The 16,015-nt window shown below is 44.8% G+C and overlaps 1 protein-coding gene across 1 annotated transcript in view; it reads left to right on the top strand.

The window, feature by feature from the left end:
• The first annotated feature begins 870 nt into the window (after window positions 1–870).
• CREB5 (cAMP responsive element binding protein 5) overlaps window positions 871–16,015 on the top strand; it is a 245,531-nt gene continuing 230,386 nt past the window's right edge. The window contains exon 1 of the mRNA XM_042888951.1: window positions 871–949. Coding sequence (XP_042744885.1) covers window positions 947–949 — 3 coding nt within the window. The 5' untranslated portion in view covers window positions 871–946. The remainder of the gene's footprint in view (window positions 950–16,015) is intronic.

Below are 16,015 nucleotides of genomic sequence, written 5' to 3'. Positions count from 1 at the left end.
CCGGCCGCGCGGTGGCGGACCCCTCCGCCGTCCCGGTGCGGGGCGGGGCCTCCCGGCGCTGTGACTCACCCCGGCCCGCCCCGTGCTGGGCTGTGCCAACGGAGGTGGGACCGTCCGAGGCCGCGCCCCCGCCCCGCGCTGCCGGCAACCCCCCCCCCCTCCCTCCCGGCACGGACTGCAATGATTTAGAAGTTCAGGAATCCCACGTGACGTCACGGAGGGTGATGTAATGCTTCTCTAAATAGAACGTATTGTAACCTTCCCTCAGTCCAACGTGGTTCCTCCGGCCGCGCTGCCGGTCCCGTCCCCGCCGCGCCGCGCTGCGCCGGGCGGTAAGTTCCTAAAAACGCAGGGCTGCCCCGGGAAGGCGCTCGGCGCGGCGCGGCACGGAGCGAGAGCTGCGGGGCTGGGGAAGTGGGGACGCTTTTCCCCACTGCCGGGAGCCGCACGGGTCGGTGCCCGCCGCCGCTTCCGCTGCTCCGCCGGGACGGTGCGGGGAGAGGGGCGTGCGCGGAGCCGGACGGGGCAACGTCCGGGGCGGGCATGGCACGGAGCGGGATGCTGCGGGATCGGATGCCGTGCAATGGGATGGGGAAGGGGCGCGGGCAGCGTCTCCCCGAGCGGGATGCGGGCGCAGCTCCGCGTCTCCGCGCTTCCCGGCGGTGACAGCTTCCCCGCCGCTTTGCAAAGTTGCGGACGAGTCGGGCGGCCGGGACTCGCAGCCCCTCCGGTGGGCGCAGAGCTCGGTGCGCCGCCGCTGCCGGAGGGCCGGTGCAGCGCTGCTGCTCCGCTTGGGATGCGCTGTCCCCCCGCTGCAGCCGTCCGCCGCTGCCGGCTCTCACGGGGCTCTCTCTCTCCCCAGCGAAGTTTGCAGGACGCTCGGAGCTTCGGGAGTATAAGGGGAATACTTGCTAAATTCTGCCTGCTCTATTATTTATGTCCCGGCATGGTGAGTGATCCTTCATCTCTGGGGCTTTCTCGCTTTGAGAGAGGTCGTGCAGAGGCGGGGGTAGGGATAAAGGAACGTCCCTATGTTAAAGTCCAGAGCGATGTTTGGAGTGCGCTCAGCAGCCCGATGAGATTTCCCTGTTTTGTCGGTGTTTAGCTAGGGGAGGTTCGAGAGGGAAGAGCGGGCTGCTCAGTGAGGAGCGGCACCTCCGGGCTGCCTTGCGCGGCTCTCAGAGCCCCCAGTCCGGCGCCGTGCTCCGGCCCTTCCCCGTCCGAGCAGCGCGCTGTGCGTCGGGAGACAGCGGCGGAGGAAAAGTTTATTGTAAGAAAGTGTCACTCAGAAATAAGCCAGAAACCGCGCAGAAAAAGAACTGGGAGTCGGAGGGTGAGGGCTGGATGCAAGCGCACCGCCTAAATCACGGGACGGGGAACGGGGGGGTTGCTGAAAGACGGTCGGCTTTCAGCAGAAGAGTGTCGTTGAAAGTCGTCGCTTTGGTATTTTGTAACTTTCATGCGGTGAATGCGGTTGCCGTTTTCAAAAGCTGGAAGTTCTTTAAGAGAAATGGCTGAGATCCTTATTTGTGACTCCTTAATCCCGAGGGGAGCTGTGCGGGTCGCAAAGCACCGGGGAGAAGTGTGATTAATGATCGGTGATTAGCGATAAGTGATTAGTGGTTTTATTCAAACTGTTACCTCTGACCAGAAGCACGCATCAGAGGATTAACGGGCTCTTTAGATAAATGCTCATTAGTGGAAGGGGGAAAGCAGAGATAATAGGCATGCACACAGGGACAACTTTCTAGGAAAATCAGTCCCGTCTCTGGCATAATAAGCTCTATTAGCAGAGGGGCGCTTTAATTTAAAAGTTGCTTTTATCTTGTAAATCAAAGATGGATGCAGAAGTTCGCCGCGCTATTATAGCCTAAATTTTCCCATATCCACTAGATGTGGATTATCTCAGTAGTGATGCCTTATTAAAAAGAAAAGAAAAGAAAAGAAAAGAAAAGAAAACACACCATGCAAACCAATGGCATCTTTGAGAGCCGCAGCCCCTCATCCCGCGGCACCCGTCCACCCGTCCATCCATCCATCCCTCCATCCCTCCATCCCTCCATCCCTCCCGCGGGCGGAGCGAACTAGAGGGCGCAGCGCTGCGCTGGGTTCTGATGCCAGCAAGTTGCAGCTTGCGAGGTGTCCTTCAGCACTCCCCACAAAGTTGGTTCCGTGCTGGGTTGGAGGCTAGACAGCGCTACAAGTTTGTAGTCACTTTTTCCACTGTCGGTTAATCTGGGGAGTTAAAGGCTATTGGAAAAATTAGGCTCATTTACTCACAGCCACGGGGAGCGAGGGAGAGGGGCAAACGCTGCAGCCTGGGACCTGACTCCTGATCGTGCTGTTTTCCACTGCTTTAAAGAAGCCCCGTTCCGATGGCCTTCATTGCTGAAGCCTGAAAGCTCTTGGTAGTTTCCTTCCAGCTATCACTGTGAAGGGAGGTGGGGTTTTTTATTATTTTTAAAGTCACTAAATAGAAAGAGCAGTTGGCGGTGGTTGAACAAAACGGCTTGGACCCGACTGTGCTCTACAAATAATGGTAAGGAGCCTCTTTCTATGATAACTAACTAGGATTTCTCCTTAGTCTGTATCGTGCATGGCTCGTGTAGAACCTGTGCCTACTGCTGCCCACAGGCTTTGGGACGTTTCTGCTGCCCCATTTGCTTAAATGGGATTTATGTTTGCTTGCATCTGCTGAGATCATAAAAGTTTCAAAACTTTAAATGAAACACTTGAGTGAACCAGGAAATAGAAATAATGAGTTTACGGCTTAAAAAAAGAAACTGCAGTCTCCAGTTGTTACAGGTTTGATTGGAGACTTGCAGACCGATGCTTGAAATCAGAAGGTTTCACGAGAGCACATATAAAAGGCAATAAGCTCTGTTTGCCACTCTTGGATATTGGGTGGCACTCTTCCAGAAGTTAAAATCATGGTATTTTTAAAGCCTTCTGCATTTTGGACGGTCAGAACCCTCTGTCCCTCATCAAAGCAGACGTTTAGACTTTAGCCTCAATTAATTGAACTCTACCTCCGCTAATTCAAGCTGAGTTATATAAAGGGAAGCAAACTTTGTATGTGGATGAATAGGAAAAAGAGGAGCGAGATTGTGCTTGCCATTTTATATGTATTTATAATACCATTTATCAGAATGACAGGTAAAGAGCAGTACGTGCTTTTTAATTCGATCTTCACTTCCTCACTTTGAGAATCTCAAATATGCTGCAACCGCTCACATTTACCCCGGGCACTTCGGAGGGGTCTTCTGTAAGAGATTACTTCTGGCAGAGCGGGAGTTCACTCTGGAGTTGATAAAGCAGAGGAAATCTCAGATTGCCTTCAGAAGGTAACTTTAAGTACTGAAACTTCTGGCTTTGTGTGGGCAGAGCCTTCCCTGCCATCAGTGAGAATCACAGAATGATTTGAGACTCAGCAACCCGCCTGCTCTGTAAAAACCTGAGACCCCAACCAAGGCAGCAGGGTCTTCAGTATTAGAGGAGCTCCTGAAATGGGTGTTGTTGCTTCTAAAGTGCTTCATTTAATCAAAGACATTCCCCCCAGTCTTAGTCAGTCCTTGTCTCTAATTTTTGCTGTTAGCTAACTTTTGGGATTTTCTATGAACCTGTTGCTTTCAGGACTTAGTCCTTTCCTTATATCCTATTAGCCATCTTTAAAGAAAAATATTTCTGGACAGGATTTTCCAGTAAAAAAAAGAAAACCATTTCAGCTTTTTAATTAGTAAGGACGGTGTGATTTATACTTGGAGCTAAGCAGTACATTTTCTCAGGGCCCACAAATACAGATTTTTCTTGCAACTTGTTACAAGAGAGCCATGTTCGGTAGATGCAGCTGCTTGAATCACAGATGCATGTGTGAAGCAACAGGTCTGGCAGTTCTGCTTCGAACATCCAAGCAGTTCTTCTGTTTTGGTGCTGGCATCCCATACTAACCAATTTAATAAGTAGACATATCTATATAATTAAGAGAGCTTATTTGGCTTAGTTTTTCATGCACTGCACTCTCACTGCACTGAACACACATGAGTCCTAGTGGAAATATTTGCAACGCTTAGAGTTTCAGTCAGTCGTGGGCACTCAATGCCAGGGCTGATGAGGGAGCCCCGTGTGTTGCTGCCACTTCTGCACCACCTCACAGTGATTCCTGTTGCTTTGCCCCCTCCATCTCACTGTTCATCCTCCGAAAAAGATGATTTATAGATAAACAGTGCTCTAGGGTTTATCTATAAATACCTCTCAAATACCTTCAAATACCTCTCTGTTTTGGGGTCTTCTGCCTCGAAAAATGCTTAAAGTTGATCACCAAATTAATGCAACATTCAGAGTAAGAACTATGACAACACTTTTCCTCTTGTTAAAAATTGCTTCACTGCGTTAAGTTGAAGTTTTGATGGCGTAGTATTCTTTGATACAGACAAAACAATGATCTCAGACAGTATCTTACCGTGCCGCATTTGAACGTGAGCCATACTGCAGGAGTAAATGCCGAAATCAGCTTTTGTAGACTTGACACGTGAAAACAGAGTGCTGTTACGGAAATACTTTTTGTTGTTGTTGTTGTAGTACTCAAAGAAGCAATTCAAATCATCTCAGGTACACATAACAAGCACACATAACGTACACACGGCAATTATGGCAGGGATGCAACAAAAGGACCTGTTGGAGCAGAAAGCTGTTGCGCCCTGTTGCATCCAGGAGCTGTTCTGCTGCTCCGCGCGCTGTTTGCTCTCGTTGTGCCTCAGGTTGAAGGGGCAACCCTGGTACTTTCAAATAATACTGTGCCTACTATATTACATTAATGTATTATTTTACTCTGTAATTAAAACTGGGGAGAGTCAGCATTTTTTTTATTAGCTGCGACATGGGAAATGCAGCTGTTATTTGGCTTTCGAGAGTTTCAGAAGGGTTGCTTGCAGTGCTTTGTAGGTTTCTAGATGGTGATATCAAATGCTATTTTATAAACACGGGGAGATTTTCCAAGGATTTTGCTGAAGGCTGTAGGATTTTCGAAGTAAAACACTGAAAGCTTACTACAATTTCCTTAGCTTAAAAGATGTTTTGCTTTTGGTTCTTGTTTCCATCCCCCCTTTTTTGAGAATTTGTTCCAGAAGTCAGTCATGCAACTTCCAAATAGATGCCTCTGAACGTTGCAATTAGCACTGTTTGTGTAGGTGTCCTGCTTTTTTAATCCATCTTTTGAGGCAGTTGGTGTCACCATTATGACACTGTTCCCTGTAAGCGAACGTGAAGGTACGGGGTTCAGCCATAGTGCTGCACTCCGTGGGTGATGGAAAGGGCAATGTCTTTAGAAGAAGAAGGGAAGAAGGAGATTCAAATTTAATTGGGGGAAAATACTACAAATCCTCTGCTGCCTTTGCCAGAACTGGGAGTCAGTGCTGCTTTTCTTTGGCTTTGAATGCTTTCGTTTCTTACTAGGGTTCCGAGAGCTCTGGTAATAACTCAGGATCTGGGCATCGTTTGGTCTCACCCTCAGCTTTCTGCCCCCATAAACTCTACAAATGGTTTCTATTGCTTTCTTTTCATTTGCAGTGTTTTCTCAGAGGGTTTTCTTCACATGCCCCCCTCTCAGCTTCTCACCAAAGGCTCTGTCTTTGGGTGTCTCCTTCCCTGAACAGCCCCATGCGTGTTTGGAGGGCTCGCTCACAGTCTCAGCGTATTTGTGTCCTTTGGAGTTTTCTGTCCAAGATTGCTGAGCTTAAACCAGTTGAGCTCACTCCCTAAATCTAATACAATAACTATTGGAGAAATGTATTTAATTAGGGCATTTTTTTTTTCTTGTTTAGAGGGAGAAATGACTTCTTTACCCATTTCCTTTGTGGCCTTACGCCTTCAGTTACTTGCTGCATGTAACACAGCGTTGTTCAGAGCCATCTTTTCTGAGCTGTTCACAAATACCCAGAAGCTACTTTGCCAAAGGTGAGAATTTCCCCTGGACCAGTGATTTCCATATCTAAGATATGAGTAAATGTAGGTAACATTACTTAGCGTGTATGCTCAACACAGGGGGCTCTGCAGCACAACAAATGCAATTTGAGATTGGGACTAGAATGTGTTGCATGGAGCTTACTACACCAGTAAGCATTGAAGGCGATGTTTTCACATTGCACTCTGTGTATTTTTTGTCATTTATTGTGCTTTAAATCTTTCATTTCTGGAGTGCTGAGTTGGTATGGTGATTGCCCATGAACCAGTTCCCCAGTACCACTTGGCCTTAGAAAGCAAAGAAGCCCTCTAAGATACAGGTGATGGTCTTACCAGGTCACTCTGCTGTGCACTGATACTGCAAACCAACTGCCAGTATCTCAGTGTTGTGTGAACTGGTTTATTTCCAGTCCAAATATACCTCTTACTTAACTTAAAAAATCTTTGTATTTAATAGCAATTGTTAGCTGCTAGGTGAGGAGCTCCAGGTTGTGAACAGTAAACCCTGCCACAAAGCGATCTACTCTCAACTGATTTTGGCCGGTGGGTTTAAGCTTGGCCTGCTTCTAGTTTTGGTCAGATCAGTGAATGAGTTTTCCACTTTTAGGAGCCCAGCAGGAACACCAAAGGTCACCTGAGTGTGTGATGGCAAAGCACGTGGAATGTGCTCACCCCAAAATGCCTCACTCATAGGAAAATTTTGTTCTTGGAATGGAATTAGATGTTAACCTGAAAAAACTGAAAGCTGAGCAATGGGGTACGGAAAACACCATCAATTGCTTTGTTCAGGACTACCTTTTACTACCTGCTATTTAACTTCATTTCTGAGTGAATGTTTTAGGATGAAGAATTTTTATTTTTATTTTAAGATTTTGTTAGCATCTCAACCATCACAGCACCTTACTTTTTTGTGACTTAGAAAACAGCAACTACAAGCAAAACAACTCCTCTTGCTGGTGATAATTGGTGCACTTTTTTTTTAAGGTTGACAAGATCTGTGTCTGTACAACTTTCCTTCATTTCCAAGACAGTATCACAATAAGTGAAAAGAATAGATTTTGTAATTAAAAACAAGGAATTTTCCTTCTTTTCTCACTTCTATATCCTTAAGTGTGTCTGTGTAGCACTTCAATATTATCTTACACCTGTTGTTAAATGAGGTCAGTGTACGGGTTTTTTTATTGGCCGTGCAATGGAAAGGTTTTAAAAAAGGCCGTGAGGGAAAAAAAAATGAATGATGTAGGAACTTACAGACTTTCTAAAATCCTTGTACTGCCCTTTTACTCCTCAGTGCAAATAAAGTGGTATATGGGCTCAAGCATAGAAATGGATAAAATTTGAGTAATTGCTGGTTTGACACAAGAAGTGAGAGAAAGCAGTAATTTAACTGTTTTGATGTATTTGAAAGACAAGTTTCTCTAGACCAGTGGAGAAGATCAAAAGAGTTCGGCTGGTGAGAAGAATCAGATCTTTGTGGGTTAAAAAAATGATCACAGCAGAACCTAATTCTCCACTTACCCCAATACAAACCTGCAGCAGCTCTTTTAACGCGGAATTACAGACAGTTGTATCACTCATTGAGAAGAAACTTAGATTCCTGGGATCTATTCTGCATGCAGCCCATTGGCTGGCGCTGTGCAAATCCCAGTAGCAAAGCAGCGGTCTGACACGCCGCGTTACGGGCGGCTCTTTCCCCAGGATGAACGTGCTTGCAGCTCTCCTTGTCTTGCGGCCACTTTTCAGGGGGTAGGGGGGGATATTGAGAATTCTTATTTTGTGCTCAATTAATATTCCTTCCGTGCGGTCTCCTTCCTCTCACGAGCTTTATGTGTGGGTGCGCAGTCTGCACTCTCCATCATCTATCTGTCTGCGTCTCGCTGCCTGTGACAGTCACCGCTCCGGCCTTGGGCTTGCATAGCACAGGGGAAAAGCCTACCAAGATTTCCAGTGAGACGTGGCACTGCTGAATTCCATTGCTGATGGGCCTTTTCTCTCTTATTTGTGCTGTTGTCAATTGCGAGGAACACCTCAGCCTGTGGGATTTTGTGTTTTTTTCCTTTTTCTTTTAAAAAAAGGAGAGTGGGAGGGTGTGAGGGGGGAAAAAGTGGGGGGGGAGAAATGGAAAGACAGACAAGTCCCACAGTTTCAGTAATGTTGGTAATAAGGCACAGGACACTTCAGCATCCGGCACTGTTCGCAGCCTGCAAGCAAGAGCAGACAAAGTCTTTCCACAGTTGTGAAAAATCTTTTTGCTGCCTGAGCCATGCTGATTTCTTAAAAGATCCATCAAGTGGAAATTTTGACCAAGAAAACCACGGTAAAAAGTGGTAAATAGGCAGCATTGAGTGCACAACCCCCCCACCTCAAGCCCTAACGGTATACACTTGCTTTCAATTTTCTTAATGTGACCCAGGATATATGGGGTCAGCTCTGAAACTTCTGAAATCAATACCGCTCCATTGACCCCACTGAAGCTGTGCAGGTGGGGTATGGCCCACCCTCATTTGATAAGGGCATGAGCCAGGCAGCGTCTGCATGTCACCTTTGTAGGAGGATGCAGTAAAAAGTTTCTGGCCTTGCAACTGGCTCTGGTGTGGAAAGGTTCTCTGCACCCTTAACAATCCAGAGGTTAATTTATAAAAAAATGAAACAAAACCACAACTATTATTTCATTGCCAAACATTTTTAAAAAGCACTATTTATGTAGGGCCTATATAAGCAGACATTGTTTTATGTTCCTTCTGCTGGCTTTGCATTTGACTAAACCATTATTCTCAGAGCGCTGCTGTGCTGAGATCATCAACGATGATGGTGTGAAAACAAACAAGTTTTAGCAGGAGAAGTCACTACATAATTTGACAGGGACGGTGTTGGCATCAAAACATCTACATTAATTTTATCTCTAGTCAAAGCAAACTAAAAATCAAATGGGGAGTGGAAAAAATTCTTAGCTCGAAGGGGGGAAAGGGGCTTGCAACTGATTCAGCAAGGTGCTGTGTCAAATCAAATGAGGACCTTCCTCAACCTCCATTGAAGTCAGTGGGCGTTGAGGGCACTCGGGGACTGGTGGCATTGGGTCCTTTTTCTCTAAAGTTGAGTAGAACTGCTGAGATGAAACTTAATTCCTTGTTAATTCTAACTCCTAGCAAGTTCTTGGGAAAAAAGCTTTTTCGTTAGAGACTGAGGTACTGTCCATCTCTTCAACAAAGCAGTAAAAAAGTATGTGCTCTGATTGTGAAGCTTTTCAAGGAGTCCTTCAGTACAACAAGCATCAAGCTGATATCCTGCACAGACCTTTAAAGATGCAAAAATGCTGCTTCGAAGGAAAACATTTCTGGCTTCAGTTAAGTTATGGAAAATAAGGATACAGATGCCTATTTTGTACAATTGAAAATCATCTTTAATGCCATTAAGGATGACTTTACATTCCCTAATGTAAATTAAACAGCTTTAGGAGTAATGAATGCAGTTACATGTAGTCATTTAGGTTTTGTGAAAAGTAAATGTATGTGTTCCCCCCTTTTTTCCCTTCCTCAGTAATTTTTTTTTTTAAATATAAGCACTTGAAGTCAATGAATCCCAGATGAGTCAATGAAATTAATAACATCCAAAAATTTAGGGGTTCCAGACATTTCGTTTTACTGCAGTAGTGTGGCCATACACTTGAGCCTCTTACAGGATTATCTAAATTGAGTGAGGCTTGCAGGATACACACTGGAACACTATGAAAGTGTTTCTCCCTCCGTAGCAGTTGGGTTGCTGTGTCCTGTGTTTCCTCTTTTGCATTGTTCTATATGTTTTTTTTTATCTTGCTGAAAGGCTAGTATCCCAAATTATAAGGGCAGCCTTTTTCTAGGCTGTCAATCTTCCACTTTTCTGTTCAGCTTTAGTCCATGCGCTGTCACCCAAATGCTTTTCTGCAGACTGAAAGTTTCTAGGGCCAGAATAAGCTGAGGAGAAATATTTTGAGCATTGTAATTAATGCCAAATTAATTTATAACGAGGAGAGTAAGAGATACAACGATGACTGTCTTATGAAACAAGTCATGAAAATAGATTCTTGTTTTCAGATTTGAATTTTCTAAGTTGGTTTCAGATAGCTTAAATGTAGTGAGTATGCCTTGTGATGAAGAATGGGTTTGGCACACTACATATCATGAGGTAAAAAGGATGATCCTTTTGTGCCCAATGAAATGCTTCTTCCTTGTCCACCTGCAGACCACCTCTGCTTAAAGCATGGCATGTTTGAGATGGCCTCTAGGGTGCAAGGTACTGAGAGAACCTCTTCTTTCTTGCCAAGCCCCAATTAAGCATGGAGGGGATTTCCTCCTGTCTGTGCAGAAGAGGTGGTTGGGCTGTACATTTTCTGTAGCCCCATCCCATCCTGAGTTAAAGCCAGCAGCAGATGCCAAAGATAAGGTCAGTGCCCTGTGGATGGGAAGAAGTAGAAGCTTTGTGAATAATTTTCTTGGTTATGCTGCTGTCTTAGGTTTTTAGGGTCTTCTATTTTAACTTCTTCTTTAGAGGAAATGTGGGTGTCTTAAGTGGAAACCTATTATTGGGAATTAGCATCTGGTGGAAATTCTGGTAAAAGGTTAGATTTATTTGAATATTCCAAAATGGATTAAAATGGCAATGACCAAGCAATTTACATTTTGTAGGTATACTTTGTTTATTGTTCTGTAAATTAGTTTATTAATTTTTATCATGAGGTGTCAAGTCTTTTGGAGAAGAAATTCTTACTTATTCGTAAGTGTGGAATTGCATTTCTTGCAGCTTTTCTTGAATCAAGTGAAGTATTTAATGTCCATGTGATGGCTCTTTAACATGTCTTTTTTGAGTGTGCTTTTTGGTGGCTTGATGGTATGTAGAACATTTCCTTCCTGTACGCCAGCATTTCTAACCAAAATCTGAGTATGTTTGAAACCTTAGCTTATTCACACTTCCTAATCATAATCCCCTTGGTTTCCTTGTCAGCACCTTTTTGTGGTATTTCTCTGGACACCTCTATCTAATATCTCCAGAGGTTATTCTACAGAGTAACCTTTGACAAGATCTATTACTTACTACTTACTGCTTTTAACAAGGTGAACAGAGGTCAGCCCCTGTAAAGGCAGGCATTATTAGAAGGCTGCTGTGGAGTCCCTCGGTGGCTTGTCCATCTCTTCTGGTAGCACTGTCTGCAAATCAGCTTAGGAACGTCCTCTAAAGCATGAGGAATATACATTTATGATTGGGTATGAGCATATGAAGATAAGGTATGTCCTTGGGAAAGCAGTTACCACAGGCATTATAGAGCTCCACGCTGGACCTCTGTCAAGGTCACTGACTACTGTTGGACCCACTAGAATCTGAAAGAATTCTGTCAGATTCAAGTGTAACAGGATTTAAGGCTATTAGTTTTGTGTGATCCATTTAATTGAGCCTCATGACCGATGCTGATGACTTTTGCTGCTGGAAGAGTTGAATTGGTAATTTGGTTACCTCTCTTGCTAGAAGTTGGAGTTTGTCTATTTCTGTAACCAAATTTAGATGCAAAATCTACCTCTTCATGATTGGAGGTGGAAAAAAAAAAGATTGCAAAATCTCACATTGTTAAGAGAGTAATTTTAAGATCCTTTCAGTTGACACAGAAAATCTTAGAAATTAGAGAAAACATATTTTCTCCCAAATTACTTAATACAAGCTGAGAAATTGTGCAGGAGAGTTTAGACAGATTCTAGAAGTATTTAAAACAACATTTTTAAAAATGGCTTCTTGATTTATCTGTATGTGCCCATTCACAAATGAATGAGAGATCTTCCTAGGGTGCCTTGAAATATCTTAGTCTGGCATTCCTTGTCACTGAAGGAAGGTGATTTTTTAAGGTGGGTCTGTCATTTGCTTACCATAGCTTACTGCTTCATGATTTCTGTACATGCACAACCTACAGAAACTGCTAGTGTACCTTGCAGATGCAAACTGACAATGACAATCAAAAAACCAAAAAATCTTACCTGAGGCTTAACAGTAAATCGTAAAGATTTTTCCTCTCACCTCAAACACTGAAGGCCAGACTAACTTGTTGCTAACACAGCTTTCACTTTCTATCCAGAGTCAAACAATTAATCACATGCAGTCAGTGACTGGAGTGCTCTGTCTGGGGTAGCATTTAAATTTGATTTACGTAATGGGAACTGATTGCCACATGACTCATGTACTGAGCCCTCTGCAGAAAGTAGGCATGATAAAGTAGGCCTGAGAGTGTCCAAAAGTGCCTAGGGAGTGTAGGATGTAAATGGGAAACATAGATTGCTTGTTTTCGCTTCAAATGTAAAAATGAAAAATGAAAAGCTTTTTTTGTTAATCAAATGTGATCACATTGTGGTTACAATGTGTACTGTCCATGCAAAACCATTTTATGCGAGATGTAGAAGATGCTTCCTTGGCACAGTACAATTCCTGATGTTCTGTTTGTTTCCCATGTCAGCAACCTCCCAAAAGTTTGTTTACTAAGAATTTATATGTAGGAGTGTCTTGGCATATTCCCTTTTGCCCAACTCACCCTTAAATTTTCAGTATACTGGCAAGGAGGCAAGTTAGAGCTGGGCCTCATGGCCATAGGGTGGGATCCGCTTTTCTCTCAAAGCCGTCTAGTTTTGTGAAGGCTTATTGAAATACAATATGAAGTCAGCCTCTGCAGGTTCAACCAATCCCTGCTGGAAACTGTTAAACTGTTAGAGTAAACCTAAGTCTTAATACAAGTTTAGTGAAGTTATTTTAATATTAGGATTTGTGCATTTTAAATTATAGCTGCAAGTGTAAAGTGCTACCAAAATACAAAGAAATTACTTTCCTCTCTTTACCCTGTTTATGTATCTGATCTAACACACAGTTGATGAATAATATCTAATTCACATTCTGTTAGAGAAGAGTGTATATGTGCTTCCTTTGTTTATTTTCCCCATAAACTGTCCACAAATGCCCTACTGCTCATCTTTGTAAAACCGTGCATTGGCTTAAAGGGGAATTCCATGTAGAATTTTGCAGAAAAAAAGATGTAGAGACTGTAGTGTGTCAGTGTCTCACACCAAAAAGGGACACACTTTCTCTTTCTCCCCACTTCTGCTTTCATGCTTCCTTTTATTCATGATTTTCAAATACTAACAGTGTAAGGAATGGTACATGCAAGAGTGTATAAAGTGGGTAAATTATCCCTGAAAAACAAATTTTAGGTGGCACCCAGCCTGTAGCAAGGTGCCTGCGAAGCCTCTCCTTTGTACCACCAAACTCCTTGTTAGGCTCTGAAGCTGTAAATACAAAGGGAGTGAGTGCTTGGAGCAATAGTTAAAGGTCAAAGGAATTTAGGAAAGCTCAACAAGTCCTTATGGGTGTGGTGGCTAAGTAGAAAAATTTCTTTGACTATTACATTTTATTTGTGTATAGTCTGATTGACAATACAGCTCAATTTAAATGCACTTCAGATTTTCCATGAGGTACCCACTTGAGGGTTTGTTCTATGCTGACGAAAATCCATCTACACATCTGCCACCGGTTGAGAAACTCAGGTGACCAACCCCCCTTCTACGTTGAAAAAACAAATAAAAGGAACAACCAACAGTTACAGGGCTTTCTGTCCAAACTCTTTGCTTTCATTTTGTTTCAAAACTTGGAAATGAGAAGCCTGCTTGGCCCAGCCACTTGGATATGGTGTTTTCATAGAATCCTTAGGGTTGGAAAAGACCTCACCTTAGTCCAACTGTAACCCATCTCCACCATGCCCACTAACTTTGTCCCTCAGTGCCACATCTCCATGGTTCTTGAACACCTCCAGGGACGGTGACTCCACCACCTCCCTGGGCAGCCCGTGGCAATGCATCGCCACTCTTTCTGACAAGAATTTTTTTCTTAATATCCAACATGAACCTCCTCTAGTGCTACTTAAGGACATTACCTCTCACTGTATCACTATTACCTGTGAGAAGAGCATCTTTGTACCATGTCTCTATGAAGAAAGGCTGTTGTGACTCCCAGCAGGGAATTTTCTCAGCAGAAAGTCTGCCTGGGCACCCTGCATGAGCACGAGCAGTGGCATGCATGTAAGGAAATCCCCCAAGTTCAGAGTCATCAGAACGACATGTAAACAGGGTTCTCTGGTGTTTCTAACAGGAAACATCACATATCAGAGCAAGAGGGCTATCTGCAGGTTTCCGGACATCTTCGGTGGCGGGAGCTGAGGTAGGTGGAGAGAGAAAAGTGACACAGGGATTTGGAAGAGGGGTGAAAGCACAGGAGGGTGCTACTTCCCACCAGCAATGCTTTCTGTCTCCTCTGGGACCTGCCATAAGGTAGGGGCTCTTATTGAGAGCAGCATATTCCAAAATAGCAATGGCTTTAATTGCAAAGCAAATTGAAAATGCTCATTCAGTGACCCTGTAAGTCAGTGAGGATGGTTTCTGTTCAAAAGATGGGTTCTTTTGCGGCTGCAGGTGTTGCTGCACTATCTGTGACCCACTACCACTTTTTACATGATATTTTTGCCTATTAGAACAAATTTTCTTTCCAGATGATGGCATGCTTTTTTTTTTTTTTTCTTTATAGTGTTCATTTCACCTGGTTGCAGACTGATGGTGATTTCTGATGGTATAAATACTTTGGGTTGGGTGGTTCTGCTGTGCCAGAGGGAGGAAAAGCCTGGCAGTCAATCAGCCTGGCATTGAAGCAGATCACTGCTGTTCCTGCTGCTGCATGGGGCCTCTGCTCCATGGCACTTGTCCTTCCTGTGTTTCCAAAGGGTTGGGAAAATACTCTTGTGAAAAACTAGGCACGGTGGGTAGCAAAGTCTAAAATTGTTTGTGCGAATCACATCAGTTGGAAAATGATCTTCACTCAGCAATTGTTTCCAGCAAATCAAGGCAGCCGTGTGTTGGTGCTGAGGACCGGGTTCCTCTCCAGCAGATTTGCACGGCCTCCTGCTCCATGCTCTGCAACCAAGCAATCCAAGTGCTTCTTCCTTTCCTCTTTCTCTCAGCTGTGTAATTCGTGTAAAAAAATTAATATGTAATTTGTTGTAGTTTATCCGGTGAAAGTCGAGGTTAGTTGTCTTTGCACCTACCAAGTGGCTGCAGCAACACGCGCTTACCGCTTGGCATTCCCCGTCGCAGCTCCCCATTACCTCTCGCAGGTTCCTTGAGATGAAAATTGGAAACCGGTGTGGTTCTTCGCCGGGCTTTCTCCCCGGGCCGCGTGTACCCCGCCCGGATCCCGCCGCCGTTCGTACGGCTCCCGCTCGCCGCGCACTCACCAGCAGAGGCTGCTGCCAGCCCGCGCTTGGCGCCGGGCGCGGGCACGGGGCGCGAAGGCGCGCACAGAGCCGAAGCCGCCCGCGGGGGCGCGCCTCTGCGAGCTGCCGTTCTCTTCCCTGGCTCAGCGCGGCCTCAGCGCGGAGGGCGCGCGCTCCCGCATACGCGGGCTGGGTCTGCGCCCGTGTAAGTGAACGGGTGGATTCACTGCTATGGGGCACTGTGAGCAGCGCGACGTTTGGAACCGTCCTGTTGCTTCTGTGGCAGTGTGCTGCTTTCCAAATAACCCAGCACCACAGGTATAGGTGATTATTTCCTACTGGCTTGCCAGAACTCTGGTTTTCCCAGGAGTGCCTCTGTGTGCAATCAGTGAGAGTTGGGCCCTGGGCTGTTCTCTCAGCATGGTAGTAATTTATCACCAAATCTTAAGGAGATGCTGCTGAATTCTGCTAACTGTCAGTGCAAGGCTTCACGTCCAACAACACTGATTTATTGAAGTGTAGGTTTTCTGCTTTTTAAGAGCATACCGTCTGCTTAAACTGTGTTTATGCTGTGTAAGAAGTCAGCATTTTACACATGAGCTATAGAGAAATGGTTGCTGAATTTATCCTCTCAGAGACACCTGCTTGGGAATAATTTGCTGATTGCCACTTTGAGGTTGATTCTTCTGTTCTTCAAATGGTTAATATCACATGCTAATTTACTGAATTGCTGCTCACTGTAATGCAGCAGCAAGACCTGGTAATTACCTGCTACAGTTACCCCAGTCCGCCTGC

Source organism: Lagopus leucura, unplaced genomic scaffold, assembly GCF_019238085.1.
Source record: "Lagopus leucura isolate 7727_CA_CO unplaced genomic scaffold, USGS_WTPT01 Super-Scaffold_100157, whole genome shotgun sequence".
Lineage (NCBI taxonomy): Eukaryota > Metazoa > Chordata > Aves > Galliformes > Phasianidae > Lagopus > Lagopus leucura.
The sequence above is the reverse complement of the archived record's forward strand: the minus strand, read 5'-3'. Positions and strand labels throughout refer to the sequence as shown.